The sequence below is a fragment of the Carlito syrichta genome, unplaced genomic scaffold, assembly GCF_000164805.1.
Source record: "Carlito syrichta isolate Samal-C Ts95f unplaced genomic scaffold, Tarsius_syrichta-2.0.1 Scaffold288619, whole genome shotgun sequence".
NCBI classification, from domain to species: Eukaryota; Metazoa; Chordata; class Mammalia; order Primates; family Tarsiidae; genus Carlito; species Carlito syrichta.
In genome coordinates this window covers 52,166-75,417 of record NW_007232715.1, presented here as the reverse complement: position 1 = coordinate 75,417, position 23,252 = coordinate 52,166, and the positions used below count along the sequence as shown (strand labels likewise).

General features: G+C 36.3%; 1 protein-coding gene across 1 annotated transcript in view; it reads left to right on the top strand.

Moving 5' to 3' along the window:
- The window catches only part of DCC (DCC netrin 1 receptor), a gene marked incomplete at its 3' end in the record, with an annotated part of 403,497 nt that overhangs the window by 331,589 nt on the left and 48,656 nt on the right, over nucleotides 1-23,252 (top strand). The window contains exons 11-14 of the mRNA XM_021710347.1: nucleotides 5,189-5,284; nucleotides 10,538-10,770; nucleotides 15,372-15,510; nucleotides 20,845-20,952. Coding sequence (XP_021566022.1) covers nucleotides 5,189-5,284; nucleotides 10,538-10,770; nucleotides 15,372-15,510; nucleotides 20,845-20,952 — 576 coding nt within the window. The remainder of the gene's footprint in view (nucleotides 1-5,188; nucleotides 5,285-10,537; nucleotides 10,771-15,371; nucleotides 15,511-20,844; nucleotides 20,953-23,252) is intronic.

Genomic DNA, 23,252 nt, shown 5'->3' with positions numbered 1-23,252 from the left:
TGACCACATATGAGCTTGAGCTGTTAACCTGGAGTAAAGAGTCAAAGGACATTCTTCTTTTTTTTTTAAAGCAGGATTTATTGAGAGGACAGAAGAGCTCCCACAGTGGGAGGGGACAGTTAAATTTATTTCTTGTCTTAGCTAACATGCTGCAAATACATAAGCTGGAAAAGTTATCAGTTGCCCCTGCAAAATAAAACTCAGCAATGTTCTCTCATGTGAATTCACCTTGATTGAGTCACATTGAAACAATTCAGATTTTGGTGGATGTTCATGGAAATGGCTTTTCATTATGGATATTCTGAGTTATCCCAAAGATGCAAAATTATTGATCAAATTTTCATCATGGTTTGGCCAACCTTCTTGCAGAACACGCAAGTTTGGGATAGAGCGGGACATTCTTAACTGAACTCTAATCTAAACTGGAGATGAAAATATAACACAATCATCCCCAATCTCCTTTGGTAAACTAACACCTTGTTTTGTGGATATTCATCTTCTTTACCATAAAAGCTTTCAATTTGCTGATGTCAATCTTCGGTTTGACATCTTAACTGTGGAAGACCAGACTCCATGATCTCTCCTTCCATGACTGTATGCACGTTTTTAGGTAGTTGTGTACGTGATCGTCTATCCAAAGTTGTAGACTAGTAGCCCTGGGCCTGGACTCGATCCAGAGAATGTTTTGGTTTACCAGCACGGTTTTATTTTGCTTATTTAAATTAGCGCCAACACTTGAAAATTTGGTGATTCAACATAAAAACCTGCCTTCCCAGATAATCTGACAATGCTGGGACTGCCTCTTTTACACTTATATTATCTTGACAATGAATAGTTCCACTCATTACTCTTTAGATGAATTTTGTGCTTTCGAGATGCCCTCTGTCCAATCGTCTCTCATGTACTGTGCTCATATCTCTCTCTCTCAACCTCTCTCTCTCTTTCTCTCTAATTAAAAAACTGCACTAAACTAGCAACACACACACACACACACACACACACACACACACACACACACACACACACACACATACAGCCTAACTCCTAAGCATTTGAGTTTGGACTTCCTGATCTCTTTCTCACTTTCTTAATAAATACGTAGAGAGATGCAAATACATAAATGTACTACGTTAAACCAAATAGAATTGAACCACAAAAAGGCAATTTTAAATGGCTCAAACTTAATGAAACTGCTTTTATTGTTGGTGCATAGATGAGCCATATGTTTGAAATCAGACTTTTCTCTACTGCAATAACTAAAAGGAATATTTTACTCAGTAATAAAGTATTTTGCTGATTAAATGTGTTTCCACCATTTCCCTTCTGGTACCCTGAAATGCTACGTACCACCTGTCAGGCTTCTACCTCTAAATGCAACCCTTCTCCACAAACCCTTGTTCAAAGTCTTCATCTGCCAAAAGTCTTCTTTGATCCAATTCCTCACTGATTTTTCAAGTTCCTAAATTCATAGCATTTTAAGCTGTATCACATACTTTGCAGCTTAATTTTACACAGTCTTTTATTATTTTCTCTGCCCAGAATTATACAGGGCACCTAAAATCTTTTAAAAGTGGTCTTGGATATCCAAGAACATTTAACACTTGTTGATTGATTGCCTTTTATTAGTAAATTAGTTTGATAACATACATTTTCAAAAAAGTATTTGGAAACTGCCAGGGGATGGGGCACACCTCATCCACAAGGATACCTGCATCATGAACATTTGTATACCTAACCCTGAATTGTACCCTAAGCTTCAAAATAAAAATTTTAAATATGAATAAATAAATAGAAATACACCCTTCTCGGGGGAAGAAATTCACTGAGTAGAAGCCCTTTGTCTACTTTAGATATAATCTTATTTTACTGTTCTTACTATACTGTGGCTCTCGGGTCCTTGTGGTTTAGAATATCAATATCTTTAACTTATGTCACATACAAATTTCATGAAGAAAAATGCATCTGACTAATTTTATAGATTCCTGTCAGAGATGGACTCACTTATTTTTAAAGCTTTTTTATTTTTATAGAAAACCCGAGTATAGAAAACCACAAGCGACAAATAGACAGCTTAATGAAGTATTATAAATTAGAGTTTAGAACGTGACTTTTCTCCATGTTTCTTCAAATTGGCATTTAGATCCAGAGTCTTGATCAGGTTAAGTAGATTAGACCCCTTTGGCAAGACTCTAAAATCTAGTTGTCTCGATTTTATCTCAGCAGTTATTAATGTGTAAGGCCTAGATTCATTCATTCATTGGGGCTGTAAAATAACAGTATTTTAATTGTATTATTTGGGTTTTATTTGTTAGCTAGAATTATATTCTGAGTTCACACCCTCAGAAGTGGCCAGTGTTATTGTTCTTTAAAACCTCTTTATGAATTTATTCATTCGCATATGTTTTATGAGTTTCAGTACATTGTAACTCTTATCTTTTTTTATGCTAGAGCTATCCTCATCTTTGCTCCCTGGATGCCTCTTCCAATGTTCCCCTGAATCCACTTGACATGATTCTATTACTCTTTGGTTGCTTCCTTTCTGTCTAGTATGTCAAGTTGTTTCAGGTTCAATTGCCATGTTTTCCCCTTCAAACTAGGAATCAGCCAGTTTTGCAAGAGCCCTTGTTTCTTATAGTAGGATTTTTTTTCCCCAAAACTGCAGTCTGTATCTTAGGGATGCTTGTTGCTATTAAGTTCATGTTTTTAGACTTCTTAGTGGACAGAGCTAGAAGAGAGAAAAAAAAATCTTTTGAGTTTAAACTTATGTCTTCCAATTCAATTTTAGGAACACAAGACTTTATTTAACCTTTTCTATATTGCATTTGTATGTTCTTTCATCTACACCGAGTCAGGTAGTCAAGGATATAAGGGATAATAGACTTATAATATCTCATGTTCACTTGTTTGCTTTATCCCCTACTAATACATTCGTATTAAAATAACAATAATATAAGTATCACCATCAATAATAATTTTAACCCTATTCTACCTTAGTTTTGTTTCAAATCTTATATATCTATACACATATATATGTATATGTGTATATATGTGTTATATCTTAAATATAACATGTGGCTGTTACAAAACAAAATCTCTTCCTTTAAAATCTCACTTAGGCCGGGCTCGGTGGCTCAGCCTGTAATCCCGCGCCTTTGGGAGGCTGAGGTGAGTGGATTGCCTGAGCCCGAGGGTTCAAGACCCACCTGGGCAGCGAGACCTCATCTCTACAATAAATCAAAAAATCAGCCGGGCATGGTGGCGCCCGCCTGTAATTTCGGCTACTCGGAAGGCTGAGGCGGAAGGGTCGCCGGAGCCCAGCAGGTCGAGGCTGCGGTGGCTGGGAGCGGCCACTGCACTCCAGTCTGGGCGACTGAGTGAGACTCCAACTAAAAAAAAAAAAAAAAAAAAAAAAACTCACTTAGTCTTAGTTAATTATTTGTTATTATTAATAATTTGTTTTTCACCAGTTAGCTATTAGGTCAATATCTCTTCTGATCATTTTGTATGCTTAAAGTTCAGTTTCTAGTAGTTCCAAGGATCGGGGGAACATTATCCCTGATTGCTTGCTAGTTGATCACAATTTGCTTGTTCCTTTTATGTTTAAAGTTTTCTTTGTTGACTATAAGATCCTTGAATTACATTTTTTTTAATGTTAAGTATCCAAAGTTAATTACTCTAACTTTTTTTCTGGCAAAAAATGTTGTAGTTAAAAAAATGTCTGATAATAACCTAATTTTTCCCATATAAATAATATTATTTTTGTCCAGGTTCCTAAAAGATTATTTTGTCAGCAAAAATTTCTTGAATTTTTTAGTCTTTATTCTATTTTTTTCCTTTAATTTTTCTTTCTAATGACCCATATTATGTGCATGCTAGATTTTCCTTCTCTAAATTTAATATTTGTCACTTTCTCTGGAATTCTTTTTTACTCTTTTAATTTAGTTTAGTTTAGTTGTGTTTTTACTTCTGTGTATTTGTTCACCTAGTTACCATTTATTTATGCATTTATATTTTTATTTATATACATTTATTTTTTCAGTTATGTCATCTCATTTCTGAGTTTTCTGATTTATGTTACTCTTTGCCATCTGGCATCATTTTCTTCATGTTGTGTAGTTCATTCTGAAATGGCAAGTTGCAGTTTGGAGTTATTTGTCTTGGGTACCTTTTTTATTTTTGAAAATTTTTGTCTGCTTTTTTGATCCTTTTGTTGTACTCATCTATAGCAATGATATTCTCTTATTTTATTTTTTCTTATAGTGATTTTGGATGTCATTTTACCTCAGTAAATGTTTGTTGCTCACTTTCGTGTGACTTATTTTCCGGCAATCCCAGAAGTTCAAACAGCTCTTCTAAATACTTAGAGTCCCCTTCCTTTTGTCTTTATTCCACAGGTGGAATCTGGTCCGGGTCCTGTTTTCCTATGGGCCCCTGAGCTAAGAATGGTTTTGATATTTTTGAAGAGCTGTACACAAACAAATAGGCATAAACATGTGGGAGAAACAGCATGATGTTCAATAGCTAAAATATTTACTATCTGGGCCTTTTATAGAAAAACTCGTTGACCCCAACACAGACTAAAAACCGTGGCAGCTTACTTTCTGGCATTTCATTGTCATTCACGCCCCCCTACTTTCATCTGGACGTTCTCTCTCCTTCATGTAAATTGTTTACGTCTTGCTCAGATTTCACATAGATTTTCAGTAGTTTGTCCCCAGTTTGGGTCCGGTCCTGGAGGGAACTTTGTAGGTCAGTTCTGGCTGTTCTCAAACTGATCTGCTCTACTTTCCAGCATTGCCTGATAGTTACTTTGGAATCATCCCATTTTCAGGTTTGATGCTTCCTTTCGATCTTACACAGATGCTCAAGCGATCACAGGGCTGTGGTTTGTCCACACTCACGTGTGTTTTGGGGTCTGCAGGAGCATCTCATCAGCCTGTTGCAGTCAATGACCAAATGCTTCCGGTTTCCTACCTGGTGGTCCAGCTACACATGGGGACCCAAGAGGCTCAAAAATCTCCAGTGCCTCCACCTACTGCCACGTTCTTTCCAGACTCCAGCTCACTCATTGTTCAACAACATTTGTTTAATAAATGACACTAAATTTGTTTTTGGAAAAATGTTTACCCCGAGCATTTTCGTACATCAAATAAATCAGCATGTTCATATTGCTTTTGTTTTTCTCCAGAGTCGAGTTCCCATTATGTAATCTCCCTAAAAGCTTTTAACAACGCGGGAGAAGGAGTTCCTCTTTATGAAAGTGCCACCACCAGGTCTATCACAGGTAAGCTGAAACGGGTAATGTGATCCTCCTGTGACAAGGCAGTTAGTGCTTGAGTTATGACGAAAAAAGAAAAATGAAAGCAAACAAAGTCAAACAAAAGACAAAGTAAGAAACCCAAAATGCATGCATGCAGTCACCTCCTGAGCCTTATATATGTGTGTGTATACATGCACACTTCCTATTTTTGATCCCCTAATGCCACCCTTCTTCTGAGCAGCTTGTCACAAATCAATGCTAATTAGGCAGGAGAGTCCCTGCACAAAGGTTGCCAAATGCCCTAGTAGACACTTGCTTCTCTGTGCATGGTTCCTCGGGCTAAGATGACAGAGAAGAACCGACCTCCTGGGGTGGTATGAACTCAGCTGGGTGACTTCCCCACCTGGGACTACAAGTCATCCCAGCAATGCCTGGGGCTCAGGACATTTCAGGGAGTCGCTGACTCAAGGGCTTGTCAACTTTCAGAATCCTTATATGAGTCAGGCATCAAGGCAGCTCAAAAGAGCAAAAAATCTCAAGCTGAGAGAGGACTGGGTAAGATGATGAGATCCAGACCATTGATGGAGGCTATTTGTTAGCAAGGCTGAGTATTTTCAAAAACGGAATAAGTAACACCTCTGTGGACCCTTTAGAGTCACAGGAAGTCAGTTGGCCACTGCCTGCCACCCCTCCATAGGTTTATGCCCGAAATCTCCAAGTCAAACCCAAGAGCTCCATCTTTAATTAATATTTTGAAGGTGCCCCCTCCCCAAAACTACACCCTTCAGACTTCATTTAACTTGTCAGATGTTTTCTCCTTAATAACAATGAAGGATCTGAGCCAGCAAGCGCCAGATTTGATAGCAAGCAAGCACCAGAGAACATGAGACATTGCTGGAGTTCAAAATCTGGGCAAGTAGGCAAAAACAGTTATGGAATAAATAATGGGGTCCTGTGGCTTCTGGTACTGCCCAAATTTATGTTTTCCAAATGCTCAGCTCCATTCATAGACTGTCTTGAGAATACAATTGTTCTGTAAATTCACAGTTGTCATGTGATATTTTCCAGATTCTACAATTGCTCGATTAATTTCATGATTTTCTTGTGAAGCAAAGTTGCTAGTCTAGTGTCCTATGATCATTGGCCATTGCTTTTGGGGTCTAAGATCTGTCTAATTTGGGATGCAAAATTTTGAGCACATGTCAAAATATTCATTTATCTGTGGAGACATTATATATCATTTATTGTATCTTCAAAGGGGTTCTTGACTCCTCCAAAAGGGTAAATAGTTACCCTAGAGAATATTTACTCTCAGATATGTTATCTCCAAATGTAGGGTGATGAGTAAAATTGAATACTAGGATGAAAAGTAAGAGACAACGTGATGAATGGGTATCTGGGATTTGTGCTCTTATTCTGTTGCGTGGCCAGCAACAAGATGTCAAGGTTTTCAGAGAGACAGCAGCCTGTACTGGCGTGTCTCATAATTTCTATTTAGGAGGTAAGTCATCTTTATCCTGCCTGTGGTAAGAAGTGCCAAGGAACAGCTCATTGCCACGATATCTTTGAGCTTGTGACCAGGCCACACAAAATGATACTATGGCCAGTCTCTTAAAGCTCTTCTCTCACCGACACTAAAACCTCCAGTAAAGGGCCACTGAAGTGGCAAATAAAAACCAGCTTTCAAACAAAAACTCATAAAGGTGTAGAGTTCGAATAAACTGAAGGTAAGTTGCTCAGTAAGAGCCATGTGCAGTCATCTCAACTTCTCTCTCCTTAGCATTTGCTGTCATTCTTTAATTCTCAGCAAATGGCATTCCCAGAGTGGTTTCTAGCATACCAGTGACTCATAAGATGATAATTTTCCTGATATGATTTGAATCCTAATGGGTCTGATAAATGCAATAATACCAAAAGATGGAAGTTGTGTGATGTTTTTCTATTGAAGAAAAGCCAGTTAAGAGGTCAGAGAGGAATGCATGAATCCAGACCTTAACACATAAAAATAATGCATTTTTCTGGAAGTGGAATTATTTTATTGTGTTTCTACATGTCATGGAGAACAAAGGACAAATAAATGGAATCAAAGGTTAAAGTTCTGGAAAAAACTCTTATCACTACATGTGTCAGTGTCATGCAGCTGACATCCTTGTTTCTAAGCTTCTGCAAAGTATTCCTATGAGCAGTCTTGGGGAAAAAAAAGGCTTGTGTAAAGGACATGCAAAATATACTCCATGCCATGAAAAGCTCAAGTGAGATGAAGCACCAGGTTTTGACGCTTTCTACAGGCATGTCCTCATAAAGGTTGGTGAGCTTGGAGTCTCATTTCACACTGGGACTATCAGTATCAGAGGTGCTGAAAGTTTCACCTGGCCAAGTGCATTAAGAGCTTCATTTTTGCTGTAAAGCCTTTTATTTCTTGTTGCAAGAGCAAGATGTTTTAAGCCTGGGAAAGGGAAAAAGACAAATAAAAACCAGGTGAATAATGAAACATGCTGTCTGTTTTGCTTTCAATTATTTTATCGATGTTTAAATGAGGTACAATTCTGTTGTAAAATTGCATTATTATTTTTAAAGTTCATTTTGATCTTTAGTATAATGACTGGAAATTCATATGTTCTTGCTAAAATGTCTATTAGACGTTGAATAAGTTTATGTTCTAGCAAAAGTTTTGAGGCTATATTTGGTCTCTTTCTCTTTTTCTTACTTGTTTTTAGTATGTAACCACCCCAAATCAGCAGCACATAATGCAGCCAGAAGTAGGAAGAAAGAAAAACTGAGAGGTGTTTAGCAGTAAAATGATATTGTAAATTCAATATCCTAAGTAGTTTCTTACTTAAGAAAAAAAGACCATTGGCAATATAAATAACATGTATTCATGGAGGTGCTTGCTGTCCACTAGAATGTTCTGCTTTGCTGGAAATGCTCTAGATACCTGTGCCATCCAGTGTGGTAAACACGAGGCACTTGTGGCCATTGAACACCTGAAATTAGCAGAAGTGAAATTTATAAAATTTTATTTAATTGTAATTCATTGGAACTTGAATATTTCATAAAATCATGGCTGTTGTATTAGCATGGTTCTAGAGGAAGTGACCCATAGAATGGCAAGTCACACCTGGAAGAAAAATCTCCTAAAATAGGCAAGACAAATTTGGCTAAGAGTAAACATTTCTAGGTTGTGTAAGCCCATTTGTAAATACCAAAAAATACTATGCTTGAAATTTGAGAGAATCATTCTGGAACCGACTCCAAGAAACTCAATAACAATAGTCATGAATAACATACTATTTTAAAATCAGAAATGGCAGGGATGGCTATAATCATTCCTCGAAGAGCAATCAGTATATTTCAAAACTTATATAGGGTATCTCTGAAAAACTATAAAGTTAATATATGTCTGGTGCCAGAACTGGATTAAGCAAAGACACAACAAAGAGGGTAACCCACCGATACAAGTAGGTCAAAAAGTGAGTTTGTAAATTAGAATATTTGCCCCGTGTGTATAGCATTTTTCTTGTAAAGCCAGGTAAGAATAGAAACAAGAAGTGCAAGGCAGCACCTGCTTTAATGTGGAAAAAACATCTCCCATTGCCTCACCAACCCGGTGAATGATTGGGATCTTTATGGAGCCTGCAGTGTCTTCGGTTCCCGTTCATCCTTTTGTAGATCCGTTTGGGTTTAAAGAAGCCCTTAATAAAAAGAGACATCAAAGGAAATACAGAAAATCTGGGCTCTATCATTAAATTTTAAACACACATTTCACTCTCAATCTCTTTCTCTCTCTCTCTCTCTCTCTCTCTCTCTCTCTCTCTCTCTCTCTCTCTCTCTCCCCCTCTCACTTTCCTTTTCTTTTCTTTTGTTCTGGTTTTATTTATGGTTTTATATTTTGCTCCAAAGAATCACAGACCAGTAAAGTACTAGATAATTCATTGGCAAACAGAATGAGGACTAGGGAGGGGATAGGCATTTGGAAGGCAGTGGACAAAGTGAAGTCATTGTCAAAATCAGCCAGCAGCTGCTCCACTGTGAACCAGGCTGTTTAAAAAAAAATAAACTCTGCTACGCTGCTACAGACACTCAGCATTTTAGTAGGTCTTGTTTCTCCAAATGTCATCATATGCCTAGTCTGAGGGTTGTGTTTTCACATTTTATTTATTTATTTTTTGCTATTGAGAATACATCATACAAAAGTAAGCATTTTTAAATGTCTTAAGTGCAAAATAAAATTCCTAAAATTGGACTATTACTATGGCCACAAAATAAGCATCTCTGAATCTCTGATTCTGATATTCCCAGCAGGAAAATGATCACAAGATTTTGGGGGGAAATTTTATAAACATACACAGGCCATTTTGTGGATTCCCATTCTGTTATGGATCAAAGCCGTGTATATACCTCAGGGCAAATCCCATCCGCTTGTAGGTAATTCATACTGTTTTCCCATTCAATAATAGAAAGTTTCTTCATCAAACTCGAAGGTTTAGAAGCAGGATGTAGGATGCAGGTGTCCCTCCACAACTAAAAACTTAGCTAATTACTCCGTGGGAAAGTGGGTACAATCACATCCTGTATTTCCAGTTAGGATTCCAATCTAAGAAAGCCTGGCACAGCAAATGCCACTGACAACTAATTATCAAATAGATAGTTGCCCCATGTGACCATGTGTACCTGGTCACTCTAGCTTTGTGTAACCACAGACATGCACAGGTTGTTGTGGATGCCGGGGTGCTTTGTTTATGGTTCATTTGATTCTCGTCTAAAAAAAAAGTGTGTCCAGTTGTAGGGTAAGCCATAATGGGAGCATTCGAGAAATCCAATCAAGCTAGAGAAGGAGGAGAAAAAACAGATATTGAAAAAACATTTATTTTCTTTGTAGGAAGAAATAAACCAGAAACCCATTTTTATCTTGCTATTTTTTAGTTACATGCATTTATGAATAACAATAATGAATTCTATACTAGATCTTTTAGGAAGCAATGTTCAGCATTCTCCCCCAAAATAAACTTTTAAAAGATGTAACTGTAAATAACAACCAAATTGATAAAACCACTCTACGGGCTTATAGGAAATATTCAGTTGTTTTTGTAATCTAACTGTACTATTTCTAGTGTGATTTCTGATTGAATTAATGGCATTTTTTTCTGTTCTTCTCATGTTCCCTTTCATCATTATTGCCATGCATTTAACTCATTGTGATGTGTTGCCACTGATCTTTATTTTTAACGCTTTTGTTTACGTATTTATTTGTTTCATCGGGCGGGTTTTTAAACCCAGATCCCACTGACCCAGTTGATTATTATCCTTTGCTTGATGATTTCCCCACCTCGGTCCCAGATATCTCCACCCCCATGCTCCCACCAGTAGGTGTGCAGGCTGTGGCTCTTACCCATGATGCCGTGAGGGTCAGCTGGGCAGACAACTCTGTCCCGAAGAACCAAAAATCATCCGAGGTGCGACTTTACACTGTCCGGTGGAGGACCAGCTTTTCTGCGAGTGCAAAATACAAGGTGAAGTTCTAACTGATAGCAGGCGATTTAAGATGAACTGTCCTTTATTTAATATGTTGTTTTCGATGCTTCCTGGGCTGTCATGAGTCATTTTGCTGCCATGACTCTGTGTAGAGAAACAAAGCATTTTTAATAACTCAATACCTAAAATTAACATGAGAATAGCTGTATTTTAGGAAACAGTTTTAAGGCAAAGTAGGAAAACATCAAGAACTGTAAAATGTTATTTGAATTCTATCAGATGCTGAGTTTGTGTAAGTAACTCAATTCTGTGCAAGGGAATGCCATTTTCTCTTGTAAATAGCTGAGATCCATGTTAATTTTCTGAATAGATTTTGGTACATATTTTTTTTCATTTGGACCCTGGATTTACTCCAAAGGCAACTCTATTAATGTCACAGAGGCCCATGTTACAGAGCATATAACTGGAAATAAATAACTTGATATTTTTTATAACATCCTTAACACTCTAAGCCATTGACATCTACTTCCTCATTCAGCCTTGGAAACACCCTCATGAGAATGCACCACCCACACTCCCCTTTAGCTAATGTGAATTCCACCAGCCCTCTGTTCCTGTCCTTATCACAGAGTCATCTCACAACACCTTTAAGAACTCCTTAAGGATATATATTTGAGGCATTGCCATTACCACTTTCAAAACTCTATCAGCCAGCCTCAGGAATGTCTATACTGAGACAATTCTGTTACTTCCTCAACCTGCTGCAGTGTTAGTATATATAGACAATACCCAAATGTAGATAAAAATGAGAAGCTCAACAAGTGATTATCAAGAACCTACTGTGTACCTAGAAGTGTACTAAGAGAACATGGGTTCATTGTTGTTACTTAACCAATTATGTGTAATTTGGGAATGAGTTATACCCTCAGCTCTATAGATATACTTGAAATAGTTCATAAGTCATTTGAGAGACAAAATGCATTAAAATACATTTAAATCTTAAAGCTTCACAAGATGATGCTTGGGGATGAATAAGGGAGCTTTGAGAATAAGAGCTTAAGTGTCACCCAACAACCAAGGAATCAATCGTTCAACTCCGGCACTCTGGTTTCTTCATATTCACCTTTAGGCCTTCTTTTTATTACTCTACCGGGGTAGCTCTTCGGGGAAAATTTGGGTCTCCTGACACTTTAGCTAATGGACTTTCCATTGAGTTACCTTTCCCCTGAATCCAGCCTCAAGCCAGTGGTGATTTGAAGGGATGTAAGTATTTTGCGGGAATTTCTGACTCCAACCCTGGAGCTATCACAAAATTCCACCAATAATTTCTGCAAGTGTGCCTTTTTTCTTCCTGGAGCCATGCTGGATCTGTGCTTCTAGTGTCTTTCAACTTTTAAAGGGCATAGCATTCACATTTCATCATAAATCAGGTTTTCGTTGAAACTATTTAAAAACAGTTTTCTTTGGTACTGCTGCCCTGCTAGCTGAGATATTTGGAAAAACTCTCCAGGCAAGTCCAAATAATATCACTGATATAAGATATGTTGTAAGTACCCTATCCATCTCCTTATAGTACTAGATTTAAGACTCAGCAGAACCATAAATAAAGATAACATTATCAGAAAAGACAGCCAATGAAACATATGAGAACATTAAGAACTTCCACTTTATATATAGATTACACAATTCTCTAAGTTTACTTTTAAAAGACTACTTTTCACACTTTAAAAATTTTATATCATAATTGTTGTACTTTGCAGATACATTCATTTCACAGAATGACCATGACTACTTTGCTAGAATGTGAAATGTTCTAAGGGACAATGATTGTTTTCTGCAGGATGCTTTGAGTTCCAAAATTTCTTGAGGCACATTATTTCAGTTGAACAGTATAGCAGACATTGAATTTTTGATCTCACAAAGAATGCCTGTGAAGTGAGACACTCAACCTTAAAAGATTCTAACCGTTCTCTTCCCTTCATCTTCCTTGACACAAGGCTTTCACTTACGAACATACTATCCCCTACACACACACACACACACACACACACACACAGACACACACACACAAAGTCTCTCTCTCTCTCTCTCTCCCCATCCACCCTGAGATGAGAGGAGAGTTAGAGAAAAAGAGTTGTGTTGTGTAAGTTGAGTACTGAGAACAGTCATACAACATATAAGATGTTTTGAATTTGCACTTTGTACTTTTCAAGCCACTGGCATATTACTTCATCTCAATTCCTGGTACAGCTTTAAAAGGTAGGCAGGACATATAAGACAGGAAACAAACAAGCAAACACAAATTCATGGAGTCAAAAGACTTTGACTCAAGAGTTGGCTTCGCTATGTATATGTCCTGTCATGTCACTCAACTGGTTCAGTCTCATATTTTTATCTGTATGGTGTATTCATACCTACTGTAGAAAGAATAAGATAATTTTCATAGTTAAGTCCTCACGTTTGCATATTTATGAAGACTTAGGTAGGTGGTATAACTTGACAGAAGTTCCCCATTTAAGTAGAGATGGATCTCAGATGACCCAATAGCATCACCCAGGACCCTCCCCACAGAATCACCTTGCTAATTTTTTTGGTGCCAAATCAGGCCATAATCCAGACACTCGGATTTTGGCTATCCTAAACTCTGTATTAACTTTTTGGATTAAATGGGCACATTTTCTGTTACCTCTTTCCTGCTAAAGTGTCTAGTCACATGATGTTTTGGACAAATTTCCGTTCAAAATACATACCTTGACTGTTGTCTAGTGTTTACTGGATACAGCATGGGTCTTGCAAAGGATACAAAATTGTGCAGGACTCAGTTTCAGCCCTCAAAGTGCTCACAACTCAATAGAGAATTTAATACATGTATAAGATTAAATATAACATGAGACCGAGTATGACATATTGTAGCTAACATTTATTTGATGCTTCTCCAGGCCAAACACCATGCTTTACTTGACTTATTTTATTTCGCATGTCAAATAATGCTGTGAAGTCAGCACCTTGGTTATCTCTATTTTATAAATGAGGAACCTGGGACCCAGAGATGTACTACCTGGATATTCTATGCTCAAAAAAAATAACTGGCCATGACTTTTCAAAGCAATTGTAGGCTTAATGATTTAAGATAAGCAGTAGCCACCCACGAGGTTTCAGAGAAAACTCAGTGAATTCATGGTACTTACAGAATTCAAATGTGTCATCCTAGAACATAAGCAAAGTTGATCTTGCTTGTAGCTTCACCAATGCCAGTGTTGTCCATGCTCAGAGATGGGTTTTATCGAGATGTGAAGACCTTTCCCACTTAAAGTCCATTTCTCCCTTTATTTCTAAGACTTAGAGGTGTTCATGATTGTGGAAGAGGGCAAAATTGGAAGTTACATATCAGCATGTCTGATATTAGCTGCCCACTTGGTGCCTTATTTACTGGAATTGCATCTTCCTGATGATACAAAGAATTATTTTTAAATTTATTTAAGATACATATTTTTGCAGCTATTTTAAAGAAGAACTGATAACTTTTTTGAGTTTATCACCTTAATAGGATGGATGGACATATCATCAAAATATTATTAGTTCAGTTAATTTTTTTTTTTAGTATGTAATGAAAGGTAAGGTTTTTGTGGCTTTAACCCACATAGTAGGTTAAAGGATTCATAGTAGAATAAAAAAGTATCCCATCCTATGGTAGCTAGGGAGAGATAGATATGAAATGAGTGGGAAGAAGAGGCTTTTTAAAAATATTCTAGATATAGGTATATAATAAATGCAATAAGTTTAAAAGTCTTTAACTTTGAAGAAGAAGATCTAACCACCAAGCACAAATTGATGGTTATAAGAGGTATAAATAGTCTCAAATTTGCTTTAACTTGAGAGACTAACAAGTTTTTTTCCATACCATTTTGAATTTTTGAGTAAGCAATGAAGACATAAAATTTACTTTCTACTAAAATATCTCCAACTTGTTGTTTACAAGATAAAAAAATGAGTTCAGAAGACACAAATAACACTAATACAGTTTTGTACACATTGAAATCCTTGTGTTCTTCCAACTTGTAGTTCCTTTCCTGATCAATTGCTCCAGTTACTACACTTCAATTTTTTTTTAATGTGAAGTGTGCACAAAGAAAGAAAACCACATAACACAGCATCGTTATCTCATTTTCTCTCTAAGAGTTAAACAGATTTTGGAAGCAATAAACATTAAAGCCCTTTTTAAAAACATGATTTGCAGTAGAACTTTAATAAATTACTTTGCTACCAGTGTAAAGTGATAATGTTGGTCTGTGTAAAACATACAGTATTAAAACCTCCAAATAAATTTAAGTTAAGGTTAGTGCAGACAACTTCAAAAGTAAAGTTGACAGAGGAAGTGGAATTTGTCCTTTCGCTGTGATTATTGCCTCACTTAGGAAAACTGATCAGCTAGCGGCCCCTTTGGACAACATAATGCCCGATTTTATAGGTACTATTTTAGGTGTACGATCAGCCAATAAACTAGGTTGAAAGAAGGGAAGTAGGGTCAGTGCCATGCCTAGCTCTTCTCTTGTTTGGAATTGGATAGTATTTTTCCATGTCTTCATTTATAAAGTTGACAGAACTCATTTTTTCTCTTTGTTGTTTCCCATTTGTACAGTCAGAAGACACAACATCTCTAAGTTACACAGCTACAGGCCTCAAACCAAACACAATGTATGAGTTCTCGGTCATGGTGACAAAAAACAGAAGGTCCAGCACATGGAGCATGACAGCACATGCCACCACGTATGAAGCAGGTAGGTGAGGAAATGTCTACTTTTGACGTTCGGTAGCAATGCTTCCCATGTTCAGCAGAAATGAAAACGTACGTCACTGTAGGATTTCAATTATACCTTATCCGATATAAAACATGAGGGGAAACCAAAAACAACAACCTGAAATTATCTTTTGGAGGGTGGGCTCCTTATAGTACAGGCTTCCCCCACTAGGTAAGTGTTCTAGGAACCCATCAGAATCAGTAGACCAGCTAGCGTTGTTGTGAGAGGCTGTGTTCAGCTTCAGCGAAATTGTTCTTGGAGATTTTGTTAAACGTTTTTGCCCAGCTCATGACTGATGATTTACCAGCACATCTGCTCACACCGTGCTGAGTGTTCAGCAGTTTTTTTCCCCCTGGATGAAAAAAAAAACTCATTAAAGAGAAGTATTTTGCTGATGTGGAAGAGGTGAAACAAAAATTGGCAGAAGCATGAAAAGGCTTCAAAATTGACAAGTTCAAAAATTGTTTTGAGCTGTGGATAAAGCATCTCTATAGGTGTATTATATTGAACAGAGAGTAAAGAGAGCTTAAATATGTAAGAATAAATACATAATGTTTTATATATTAATTCCATTTTTTGGTTCCATCTGTGTATTTTATTCTTTATAGTTTCTAGTACTTTTATATCTCATAGTATTCTTCTCACTCTAGAGAAAAAGAAAATGAGTCTCCAATCGATTAAAGAATCTGGTTGCATTATTAATATATAGCTTCTTTGGGATGAGAACTCAGGGGATCTGCATATAAATAGTCTTTTCCGTACATTTAAGAGAATAAATCCATCTATTGAATTTTGTCCAAAATAACCGTGTCTTTGAACAACAATCATGGTAGGTATTTGCTATTTTGAAATAAATTAGATACAAAATAAAACATTGCATTACAACTGGTCTCATGCCTATTTACCCAGAATAACCACAACTGGGTATGAGAAGAAGTTTCCAGGTGCTCTTTTTCAGTCTTTGGAAATGAGGCAACATAATGGAAAACCTTTATAAAATTCAAAATAGGTCAAATCTAGGAAAATGCAATTCACTGTAATTTTTACCAGTCACATTTACTGCACATCATAAATGTAGCATTTATAACCTTAACAAGGATGCAGTGTTCTTGACATTTATAGTTCACAGAAATTCAACATCTCAAGAATTCAGGGCTTCACGTACTTCTTGATTGATTTCATGATATAACATTTTTGTGGGCAAACTACATCACTCATATTTTCAAATTAAGACAAATTATGGCAATAAAGTTCTTCTCTGGGCCAGTTGATTTTCTCTTTCCATTAAAATTTGTCCCATGGCATTGCAGTTCTAATTTTTATTGCAGACTATTATCTTAACTATTATCTTAACTATTAGATAACTATTGGATAACTACTTTCAACAAAAAGTTTTCTAGTTGGTCTAATTTCATATTAACACCATCTTCTTCTATTTTACATGTTTTACTTATATTGACTTTTCATCTCAAAATTCTACTGTGGATGCCAATGTCCACAGCTTCTTGGAAAGAATAAAACCAGCTGGATGAATTATATACTATGAAGGAGACCAAAGAATCTTTTCTTCCATTTTACTTAAAAGAAGATAGCTGTAGTTAAATGTGAACTAATAAGAAATCTGATCTTTCCTAAGTGAAATAGAAGAAGTAACACTTTTATCTTAATGCAAGCAAATTCTTTCATTTTTTTCCCTCTCATAAATGAATAATGCACACCAACATCTGACTGAATAAATGCACCCTACTGATTTCTTATCAACTGCCCAGCCTTGTAGGAGCACCAATGGTGAGACCCATATCTGACAGAACGATATTAACTTTTAGAAATGTGGTTTACAGATTAGACATGTGGTTCATAGAAACGGTGATTGTCAAATCAGATAGTAATCTGGACAAAGGTGTAAATAACATGTGGATAAGATCCCTGGGTGATGATGAGAAGCAAAAAGTAATTCACAAGTGTCTACAGACTTTATAACTGTGAGAAGGAAATGAAGTGAATAAAATAACTCTAGGGTTTGCCTCTTATTCTGCAGCTGGATAAATACTGTCTAGGGTTACACTGTTATGTGCTGATGGCTCATTATAAAGATAGAGGTAGCTGGCAAATTTTTAAAATAAAACATTTCATTCTGTCCAGATGATGAAATCTTCATTTTATTCTGACTAACTGAGGTATAATAAAAATAACGGAGGACAGCTTAAATAATTAGGCCTTGAAGAAGGAGTAGAATCAGTATAATTTCTCCCGGGCTTTAGAAATCCCTTCAAGAGGTTGCCATCACAATGGTTTGACTCCATTTGTTGTTTTTGTTTTTGTTTTGTCTTGTATCAAGATTCAGTTTCTCAGAAGATAGACTCTTGTTGGCAATTCTTGAGATAAGTGATCACACAACTAAAGAGAAGCTGGAATGAAGAACATCAAATTCCTAATTGATGTTGCTACCAAAATCATATAATACCTAGGAAAGCTTGTTTTCCAAAGGAAAAAGCCACGTGCTTCCTTAAAAGGAAGCAAAGAAGATGGGATACTGAGAAGCCCAAGTAACAAATGCCCAATAAAAATCTCCCTGGCCAAAATCTTCTAAATCTTGAATATGACCTTCCATTGATGAACTTACTAAAGAAATTTAGGTGTGGAGAAAATTGATTGAGAGCCAGAGAATTCAGAGGGCAGTGCTTGTCTAGTGAAACAAGGTATTAATTAAGGGTTTTTGATAGTGTTCATTTATAATCATCAGGTCTTGAGATAGGTGCTTGGTATAAAAGGTGGGGAGAATATAGTCCATGTCTTTGAGATAATTGTAATCCTATAAAGAAGAAAAACATTTTTTTCATAAATCCTGAAGCAATATGAAAAATATAATCACAAAATTTTGGACAAGTTGACAAGTTGAAATCAGAGCAAATAAATATGGAAAAATAAGGGGATATTTCACAAAAGTGACATTTGAGGTATGGCTTGAGCAAACCATCAGGTGTCCCTTCCAGAGACTTGCTAAGGATGGGAGTCACGTGTACAAAAGTACTCATACAGACGTCATAAAGATAATGTGTTAAGAAACACTTAAGATTGATTCAAAGTGACTGGAATACAGTGTTCATGAGACAACAAGGGAAAAGGAGGATATAAAAGAAAGTAGAATATGAATTCTAGAGGTCCTGGTATTTATTTTTAGTTTTTATATTTAATCCAAAGAGAAATTCTAAAAAGTAGAATTTCTAAAACTCACTCCAGATAGAATTCATAGCTTGAAGAAGAGCAATCTAGAAGTATTCTACTTGGTAGGGATCACTGAAACTGTTAGGGCCATATTATTTTCCAAGTATTAAGAAGTAATATGAAGCTAATAAGATAATCCTGAAAATTCGGGCCATTCATGCTAATACCAGATTTCATATTCACTATTATTCACATGGCTTGAGAAAAAGGAATTCGCACAGCACCTGAAACAGATTAGTTGTTAGATTTGTCTTATTACATAACCAACTTTTAATGTATTTTGATAACTAAAGTCAAAGAGTCATTTGATTATTTTTGAATACATAACAGATGCAGTGATGCAAACTAATCATCATCATTTGACTATTTTCTAAATAAACTTCAATTTGAATTTTAGTGCAGTTAAGAAAAAGCAGGCCATTAAAAAGACAGATCTGCTAATTGCTTCCATAATTGGAAAATTTCTTATTATATTTGGTGTACTAATCTAAATTAGTTCATCACTACATTTGCCTTCCTATCTGAGGCTGAGAAAATAGTTTGAATGAACTCCCTGTGAGAATACTTCTTTGAGATAGCATTGCCTTTTGGCATGTTGCTAGAAAAAAAATCTGCTTTTCTTGCAAGAACATCCTGTTCTGGTTATATTAAACCATAGAGGTAGGTAGGTAGATGATAGGTAGATAGATAGATAGATAGATAGATAGATAGATAGATAGATAGATAGATAGAAAGATAGAAAGATAGATAGACAGTTGATAGTCTCTTTATTCAGGTAGCATGTACACTGAATCTGTGTGTTCTCCTTCTTCTTACCTTATTCCTCCTCCTCTTCCTTCTTGTCTTCTTGTTCTTTCCCCTTCTACTTCTCTTCATCCTTCCTCTTCTCTTTCTTTTTTCTTAATGCATAAATATATTAAGTACCTTGTTGAGATCTCAAAATTTAGTGCAAATTTGGTTGACCTGGAATCCCAGTGTCTTTGAGCGTTGAAAATAAAATGATATGATGGCAATGATGGGTGTTTCCTCCATTTGGCTTATGTTGAGAACTCAATTCAGGAGAAATACTGGAAGCAGAGTATTGATAACGTACAGACTGCATCACATGACCAACAGAAAGATCAAAGAGACTTGTTAGAATGAAGATGAGTTCAGAATTGGACACTGGATGCTACTTATCTTGTGATCCACAGTATTCTTATGTGAAGATGAAGACATTCCTCCAGAACCCAAGCATAGAACCCAAATGTGCTCTGAATCTGACTGTGTCAAACTAAAGGTGACAAACAGACTGGGAATAATAGATTTGGGACATTGGGAGCTACCTACAAGGAAAACTGCCTTCCAAAGTAGAGAGAGTGAGAAAGAAGGTGGCAAGAAGCCTGGAAGATACTGAACTAGCCTGGCCAGTTTGCTGACACCTTTAAAATATATTTAACATTTTCTGGAGCACAACATGTGGTGCCAGTAGCTCCAAGGAGGGCAGAGCTTTATGCCATCTTATTTCATGCCAGATTGATTTTTGTTTTTACCTTCTCTATTTTAGTTTCTCACTTTGGCCTTCATGTTTAGAAGATACTTAATATGTCACCTAAGCAAAATGTTTTGACCTTTTAACTCATTATTTTCTTTTTGTTTTATTTTGGTTTTTAAGGATGTATAGAATTGGGAGGCATTTTTATTTATAAATCCTGCTTTCTAACACAATTTTGTATCTTGAAGACACATAGACATCAATCTCACTAAGTATGTACACATTTCTTTGTCCTGGTAATGATTCTTTTATTTTTAATGTGAGCCCCCTTGAAAATACCAATTGTACCTTTCTTCCTTTACATGCATACATATTCTTTTCTCCTCTTGACAGTCATGTGTATATTTAAAGTTATGTAACTTTCATGGAAACCATTAATTTTATACCTTGTGTGCTTATTTAATTCAAATCCTTGAAATAGCTTGTAAATGGCAAAATAAGCGTGCTGCACTTCATGACAGATTCTGAGTGTGAGCAGCATGACTGAATGTCCCACCGCTGTCTGTTTTCTTTCACATCCAATGACAAGGCCTTGTCTCTGTCTCATCTCACAGCCCCGACCTCTGCGCCCAAGGATTTGACAGTCATTACTCGGGAAGGGAAGCCTCGCGCTGTCATTGTGAGTTGGCAGCCTCCCTTGGAAGCCAATGGGAAAATTACTGGTAAGCACCTCTGTGTCTTTCCCAGGGTAGCTCTGTAATTGCTGTACCTGGTGTCCTGTAATTGCTTACCTGGTCTGTCATTGCTTACCTGGTGGTCTGTCATTGCTTACCTGGTGTCCTGCCCCTGCCTTCTGTGTGGTAGTGTTCTGTCTCAGCATCTCAGTTGACTCCCTGACCCTCTCTGATGGTCTCTTCTTGCCCCCCCGCGGACTGTGGAGTTCCTCTAATGGCTCATACAAATACACACACGTACACGTTTCATTCGTGTTACTTCATGAAAGCTGTGTCTTTCGATGAGGACAGACTTTTTGTTTTAATTCTATGAAGCGTCAAGGCCACCTTCTAAGGGAGTGCCTTTGAGAATAAGTGACTAGCTGGTTGTTTGACCATTATGAAATGCAAGAGACGTTTGATGATGATTTTTTTTCTTTTATTTTTGTAAGGCACATATGAAGGAGGTTTGTCCGGGAATTTTTGGTTTCTCATGCAGCTTTTAGCTTCTTACTTAAATCATACGGTTCACAAAACACTTAATATTGACTGACAAGAATTGAACATAATGAATATTTCACAGTGACAGATTTTATTTTGCCAAATATTGCTGATAACATCAATGCCTAATTAAAGCATCCATTAGAAGCCTGTAATGTTAATTTGGTATGAAAAATATAATGGAGTTCTATCAGATATTTTGCATTTAAATGATCACTTTAGGTTTTTAATAGATGTCTCCATAGCATATAATTATTATGAAAAATATTGTATAACTCAAAATGTGCACATTATAGTCTAATTAACTTGAACCATTGGGTTAGGAACATGTAAGAGTCAGTCCTTTTGCCTTCTTTTGTGCATACAAGAGGTAGATAGCACTATTATAAATTAGCAAAGTAATTCAGTCATTCTGCGATACAGAGATAAACACGAAAATTGCAGTGTCAGGCGGCACACTTACTTTACGTGAGTTACTTTCTGGTTTCTGCAAAATGAAAAGATAATGCAAAAATTCCAAATGTGATTGAAATTTAGGTTGAAGATTTGTTTTCTCTGGGAAATTGCTCTTAGTGCAATAGCAAACAGAAATTTCATTTGAGTTGACAAACATGAAAAAAAGCAGAGAGGCATAAAATCTCTCCACAATCTTATATGATCACTTGTCAATGTGCCAGGCCTTTTAAAATGGAGGCTGCCTCATTTCAACTCTCTTTTTTCCTTCTCAGAGTTACAACCTATTTCACTGGTTCTGTGACAGTCCTTGTCCTGCTTTTGATTTGTGTATATTTTATTTCATTATAGACATTTATAAGTATATGGTAAATTAACTCATATTAAGTTTGAGGAGAAAAAACAATAAATGTTGTCTAAGTAAAAGCAAGTTCTGATAGAGAAAATATGTTTTTATTGCAGAATCGAGGTCTTGCCAACTTGCCCAGGCAGGTCTCAAACCCCTAGGCTCAGTCAATTTTGCAAGACCTCACTTTTATAATTGAAAAAAAAATAAAGAGAAAAATAGCCAGGTGTGGTGGTACATACCTGTACTTCCAGCTACTTGGGAGGCTGAAGCAAAAGGATCATCTGAGCCCAGAAGGTCAGGGCTGTGGTAGCTATAAGTATGCTCCTGCACTTCAGCCTGGGCAACAGAGTAAGACTTGGACTCAAAATATACATATATATTTATTTTTGTAATAATATATATGATTTAACTTGCCTGACAAAACCAGTATAGAAAAATATAGGGGCTCAAAATTATTAACTTGCCTGACAAAACCAGTATAGAAAAATATAGAGGCTCAAAATTATTAGATTTTCAATGAGAAAATAAACCTAAGACTTCTATTCATTAAAATATTATTCTAGCTTTTATTTCATAATGGAATAAAGTGAAAAAACAAACAACTTTAAACATTTTTAACATCAAATTTAAATATATATACTTTTGTGTTAATGACAAGGTGATTATTACTCTAGTTTCACCTATAACTATACATAATGTGATCAAAATTTGATGAAGCTTAAATAAAATTTTAACTTAGAGAAAAAAAGATACTAATGTGAAACATCTTTCAAAGAACACGTTCGTGAATTTTTACGTGTATGATGTCAGGTATAAAAGCGTGCATTTATGTTCCATTGGATATTTAAAGATGTGATATACTACTTGACTTTAAAACTGACTATATTTATAATACTGTATATCCTGAATGCATGTTCAGCAACTATGGAAACATATCAAAAAATTATGTATCAACCTGGAAATACTTGAGAAGGTACAGAGCTACCTGAAGATAATGCAGGTACAA